A 6,642-nucleotide genomic window follows, 5' to 3' on the forward strand; every position below is an offset into this window, starting at 1 on the left:
TTAGAGCTTCTACAAGTGGCAGTCACGACGAGGAACACACTTGCGTAGAGCTGCACCCAGTTTTCTTGGACGTCATGAGTTTCTGTGCAGAACATACCATCTGCACTACAATGCTGAAAATTGTTTTGAAAATACCGATTTGCCATCAACCCAACAAATATTTCAAACCAGACAGTCGTTTGTATTATTATTCTTCTTTTACATATTTCTCTTAAAGTTGAGCTGTAGGGTTGTGGTGCAAATTGAGAGATTTGTAAATTTGGTGACGGTATGAACACCCCCTGACTAAGATAGTATAGTCCGCCAAGATGTCGAACCCGGTGCTGAACTTCTGTATCCGCCTGATGAAATGGCTCCCAGTCGTCTTCATAACCCTCATCGTCCTCTGGTCGTACTACGCTTATGTGGTGGAGATGTGTGTGTGTAAGTACACGGAGTTTCGTGCTCCCTGACGCCTCCGTTTTGTCAGGATTCTAGCCGGAATGTCGCCCTGTGCGTTTCATGGCCGATTCTTCGTGCCTAGTCGACTGTAGTCGGACCAGTTGTTGCATAGTCTTCTCACGGGTCACACCCGCCAACACCTGTGGCTATTGGGTTTTGCGGTCGCCTAGAAAATAGTACAACTGACTAAAGTTACCTACTAGTGCTGCACATGTTGTGAAACGCATTGCCAAGGCAACAATTAAGTGGCTTACTCGAGGAAATATGTTTAGTCTATAGGTTTCTAGGTACCACCCTAAGGAGTGTGGGTTAGTCCATTTAAATTTTAGGGAGGAGACTTGAAAATATGAATGATGGGTGGAAATAATTTCTGTCGTTAAAATTGATAAAACACTTGATAAAGAAACATCCTTTTGGCATTTTGTTAATGTTACGTTATCTTTTAGGTATTTAAAGAGCTTAGCCATGTTTAAGATTAGCGGTGAAACTTAAATACTAGAAAATATAGCTTTGGCTTCCATGCAAGACCAGGAAGTTATGAAGCCAAAGTGCATTATGTTTTGACCTAGTGACATTTCAGACTACAAATTGTCCCAACTACTAACATATTTCTCTTTGACGTCACAGTGTTGGTCTGCCCTGTCTGAAATATGCCACTAATATGACGTTCTGATTGTCATTCATGTCAGACTGTCAGTCAGGTAAATTTGATATCCGCACACGGTGGGGATGTATGATCAGACAATTGCTGTTAATTTGTGATCCATCGGTCTTTGGTTTGATAATGTGTCATGTGAGTATGTCTGGAGACTTGGAGCATCCTGTTTTGAACAAAAAAAAAGTCAAAGTGTGCTTTGATTTAGTCTAGAAATAAGTTTGACTGAACATTCACTTTAAGAACATGTTTCACCAAGTCTTTGTCTTCTTTATGACCTACTTAATATGATATTTTGAAAATGACACATGTTATAAAGAGCATCAACTTCAAGTTAAGATTATTTATCTAGAAATGTATACATGTACTAAGAAACATTAGAAGGATACCAGAAGTCTGATATGTAGAAAAACATGACCCAAATTCCCCAGCTTTCTGAACACTCTTGTTACGCGTTACTGACAGATGTGACAGATGGTAGCATGTTTAGGGAAAGGTAATTTGAAGGAAAAGAAATAAATTTGTTTCTTCTACTTTGCAGTTGCCATCACAAGCCTCCCACAGAAAGGTATGTAGTCTATTTTCTTGTCATATGCCTTCAAATCTTGTATAAATTTTTCTGTATTTTAACATGAGGAAAGAAACATAAAATCCAGTTATAGTATTCCACAATTTTGTCACTGCTTACTACTCTCCAAGCAGAGGTTTGGGTTTTGGGGGTATTTTTAGCGTGTTTTTAGGCTTTTTAATCGGGGTTTCTCTTTTGCACTGATTTTTTTCCCACCAAACCCAAATGCAATGGTAGGGAAAAAATTCAGTGCAAAAGAGAAACCCCAATAAAAAAGCCTAAAACACGCTAAAAATACCCCCAAAACCCAAACCTCTGCTTGGAGAGTAACTGCTTACAACATGTTTTGGTGGGTAACTGACTGACAAAGTTGTTTCCTTCTTGGCAGTGATTTATCTTGTCCTGTACCACATCTTCTTCCTGATATTTGTGTGGTCGTACTACCAGACCATCTTTGCTCCCGTGGGAAGACCTTCACAGGAGGTAATGAAAGATATCTCTCTCCTCTTATCTTTAACACAGTGAAGTCAATCAGTCTATCAATCAATCAATAACCTTTATCGGTAGCTGTTTGGCTACCAATTCACTGTTAGTTACGGGGTTAGGCAGGAGGGAGATGGTTAAAATTGCAACCTTGCAGTAATGACAGATTTGACAGTGCATTTTGTTTAGCAGTTGTTGACTTGTTGATTTTCGTAGTTTTGAAATGTTCACTCTGGTCAAGTATGTCGCTTAAAAATGAATTTTATATGCATCTATGGATGAAAAATTTTGTCACAGACCAAAGCAGGAAATAAAATTAGATATAGTAAAAGATGGGTTAAGGGTAAACTAGATAAAGTAAAAAAATGGTTAAGTGCTAACTATTGCAATTTCCATGTCCTGCAGTTTTACCTGAGTAAAGCAGACGTGGACAGACTGGAACATGAAGACAGAGAAGACCGACAACAGCAGCACCTGGCACAGATGGCCAAGGACCTGCCTCTCGTCACTAGAACCATCGGAGGATGTAAGCAGGTTTTATTATTAGGCCACACCGTCTTAATTTTATGGATGACATACGCGCGGGCATTGATTTTCGCCTGTCGCCCTCCAAAAAAAAAAAGATCACCTCCACCGAGGCTCTGACCTTGCTCTAGGCCTGGGTAGTCCATGGTAGTCAGCGACAAAACGGAGCCAAGCACCCAGGCTATCGAATTTGAAGCTCCACAACTCATGAATTCCAAAAAAGCCAGAATGTGCCGGCTTGTTGTATACGTCGCTATGTACTGCCGCAAGGTCACAGTACTTGAGCTTTGTATTCCTGTGGGCACACATAAGTCTTTTCTGTGGTTTAGTAGCGTTTTTATTTTTGGCCGGAATTTTTTTTTTTTCGCCCGCGCGCACTAGTTTGGGGTCTTCAGAGGATGTCATCCCTAAAATTAAATCGGTGTGGCCTTACAATACAAATATAAATACTTGTCTTCTGAGATGGAAGTATTGTTTTGGGTTGCATTGCTTTGGGGGAGTTTGTATGTGCCATTTCCTGAGCAGTGAGGACTGGACATGAGTGGGTGCAGATTGGGTTTATTTATAATTGAAGGGTTAGGAGTCAAATGGAACATTGTATGTAGAAAGATTTTAAAAACTGAAAGTAGAAAAGTGAAAGGAATACATAGCCTTTTGATGTTTCCTCTTTAGAACAAACAAGTATGTGTTATCAGCATGAAAGTTCATCTGAGTTGGTAAATTACATTATGAAAAATTCAGTCAAAAATTCCGGTGAGTGAAATTTATGAGTTAGAGAACAGTTTAAATTTTTCATAAGTACGTATTATATGTGTGTGAAAAAAGCATTGACTTTGTTGTGTTTATAAAGAATGCAGTGGAAAATGAAATACATTTTGTTAGCCAGTGTCCTCACTATGAGACCGAAAGAAACAGATTATTTCAGACAGTTACAACAATTTCTCCATCCTTTCGTCATTTAGAAGATCACCAAAAAACTGCATTTCTACTAAGATCACAAAACCCACTAATTATGAAGAACGTGGGACTATTCATTATCCACTGCCTTCAAAGAAGAAGTCGAACCCCATAATAGCTTAGTAGTAGAAGTAGAAGTTTCTCAGACAGTTGTTACCTGTCTCCTGTTGATACTTGATTGTAAAAGCAATTAGCCTTCGGGCATGATTTTGCAAATAAAGTTTCTATAAATGCAACATTCTTTCTCCGTCAGCGATCCGCTACTGTGAACCCTGCCAACTCATCAAACCTGACAGATGTCATCACTGCTCCATGTGTGGAACGTAAGTATTGATTTTTGATAATGAGGATAATACTATTATTAGTAGTCATAGTGTTTATTTGGCAAGCACATGTTGGAAGCTAGATCGCAATCTCTATCCTGATACTAGTATATACATAGCGGTATCTTATAAGTTATACACTACATGGTAAATCCACTATGGTCATGTATCAACATTTCATTCATAGCAAATGTACTTAAAAGTATCATATAACCAACACTTTCGGTACTGTCATTCTGACACTTTTTTTTATTGTACAGGTGCGTATTAAAGATGGATCATCACTGTCCCTGGTAAGTAAATGTTAACACCTAATTAATCAATTCTATAGGATCACTAAAGACTGGACTACACAATAAAGATACAATGTTTTGTGCCCAGTCACATTTTTAAAACCTGATTCTGTATCTGTAATTATACCTGCACACTCCCTATTTGGGTATATCATTTACCTTATGCAGTATTTCCTATGCTTATCGCTAGGTGGCGCACGTGTACAAAGCTCTAATCGCAAAGCATCACGGGATATCATGACGTAATGACATTGTTCGCCGCCATTTTCCTTGTGCCTTCGCAGAGGGGTGCACGTTCGTTTCCCTACTCCTTATTTTTTCGGATTTTCTTTCGGCGTTAGGCCCAAAAAGAAGGATAAAACGAAGTCTTCTGCCCACGAGGGCGATTCAGGTAGCCTTTCGGAGGACCAGACGGGTCGTAACGGCAAGGGAAGCGGCCTGTTTCCCAACGCTAGTCAGGAAAAATTCCTGGCCGTGGAAAGTACCACAGGCGTGTCTCAACATGCCTCCGGACAGGAGGAAGAGGAGTCGGGTGAACGAAAAGTCCCCGCTCCTACAGCTGGAGGTTCGGAGGAAAAAGAGAAGAACTCCAACCTCATTCCGCCGTTTGGGAGCGAAATGCCCCTTCGGCGTTGGCACCGGGAACATCCGCCACTTGGGAGCGAAATGCCCCTTCGGCGTTGGCACCGGGAACATCGGTCAAGGAAGGAGACGGCGCGGAGCTGCCGCCGCCCCGGCCTAAATTTCCTCCGGACTCGGAGGAGTTGGGCTCCCCGACCGTGCCGAAGCTTGGTGGGGAATAGTCTCCTCCACCCCCACCTCCATCAGAAACACCCTTCCCGCCTGGATTCGACGCTGCCTCTTTTCTTCAGTGGATCAGTTCCAGCTTGGGACTTCCTCAGGCGTCCAGTTCATCCCGTCAACCTCGGGACGTTGACGGGGCGGTAGCGTCGACCAGCCGAGCCGGTGTAGTCGGTTCCGGCGAGAGCATCCAGGTTCTGAAGTGGAAGAGTGTTCGGAGGAGGGAAAAAAATCACCTTTTTCTGACTCTGACGAAGGTAACTCCTTGTCGTTTGATAATCCCTACGATAATAACTTCAAATAAGTATTTGGAGGAACCGGTGGGGAAATCGGTCTTGAAGACATGTTTCATATCTTGTTTCATGTCCTTGCCACACATTTCACGTCTATACTGAGTCATAGTAGAGGAAGCTGATCCCAAAAAACACCAAAGACGATTCTATCGCTTTGCAAACAGCATCGGGTTTAGAGGATGGTCCGAACCCTTAGTGAAGAGAGGAAGGAAAACTTTTCCCACTCCACCTAATGTTGAATTAGCACTTCGGGCGCCGATTCTAGACCCAGTAGTGGCTAATATGATCAAGCATGATACCGTAAACACTGATAAGAATTTTAGTGATTGCCAGGATAAGATGCTCATGGCTGCTAACCTTTTAGTAGAGTAGTTGTTGGCAGCAGTTAAACTCCAAATTTGTGAGTAAAGTCCTCGCTCAAAAATGTAGCGACCTGCTCGGGAACTTCAGACTCTTCCCCTTCTTAATTTTGGAGACACCTTTTTGGAGAAGGTTAATTCAGCCGATTAGGCTAGACGCACTTTGAGTAAGGCTTATAAGTCAGCCCCTTCGAGCACTTCTAAGTCCAACCGTTCAAAGTTTAACTATAGCTACAACAAGTACTCCTCAAACTAAAGGGTTACATTTTTCGTCCCTACAACAACAAACCTGTAATTCTACCCTAGCCATCTAGCGGTTTTGGTCAAAACTGCAGTGTTTTTGCCCAAGTCTCACTGAATCTCGCGAGATATCGGGAGATTTGAAGAAAACAAGATGGCCGACCTCGTGCCGGGCGCTACACATTTCTATGTTCAAGGCCACGAAAACGTGTCCAAAACTCGTAAAATGGATTGAATACAAGGTCACAACAAAGAAGAAATGTTCTTCTCTATATGTTTAATTTGTTGGAGCACTGATTCCTCATTTGAAGGGAAGATTTTCGTGAGTTATTTTTCTTCCATGTTGCCGAATTTTGAAAGGGGATTTTCCACGTTACGATCGCCATATACTAGCCCCAAAAAATCTATTCTCTGACTGTTTGGGCTGTATTTCATGGAGAAAATAGGCGTTGTTTACATGAAAACAGGATTTTCAAATGCCAGCAGGGTGTCAACATTTTACCAAACACATTGATTTTGTGTAGCAAAGTGGACTATTGTTATTCAAATAGCGCCTTTTTACAACTTTTGTCAGACAATACCGATGGGCATAGTGACGCCGCTTGGCCCCCAAATCAGCAAAATTTCACGAATTAGCCAAGCTAACACAAGCAAAAGTACGAAGAGAAGACCCTACATTTGAAAATTTTTGAGAGGCGCAGCGC

At 41.6% G+C, this 6,642-nt stretch overlaps 1 protein-coding gene across 2 annotated transcripts in view; it reads left to right on the forward strand.

The window, feature by feature from the left end:
* Positions 1-272: 272 nt before the first annotated feature.
* LOC109470726 (palmitoyltransferase ZDHHC2-like) overlaps positions 273-6,642 on the forward strand; it is a 15,601-nt gene continuing 9,231 nt past the window's right edge. For both annotated transcript variants that reach the window (XM_019769790.1, XM_019769791.1), the window contains exons 1-6: positions 273-423; positions 1,638-1,664; positions 2,053-2,147; positions 2,553-2,673; positions 3,883-3,952; positions 4,213-4,245. In XM_019769790.1, the coding sequence (XP_019625349.1) occupies positions 309-423; positions 1,638-1,664; positions 2,053-2,147; positions 2,553-2,673; positions 3,883-3,952; positions 4,213-4,245 (461 nt within the window). In that variant the 5' untranslated portion in view covers positions 273-308. The remainder of the gene's footprint in view (positions 424-1,637; positions 1,665-2,052; positions 2,148-2,552; positions 2,674-3,882; positions 3,953-4,212; positions 4,246-6,642) is intronic.

The sequence above is a fragment of the Branchiostoma belcheri genome, unplaced genomic scaffold (assembly GCF_001625305.1).
Source record: "Branchiostoma belcheri isolate BF01 breed outbred unplaced genomic scaffold, Haploidv18h27 scaffold23, whole genome shotgun sequence".
Taxonomy (NCBI): Eukaryota; Metazoa; Chordata; class Leptocardii; order Amphioxiformes; family Branchiostomatidae; genus Branchiostoma; species Branchiostoma belcheri.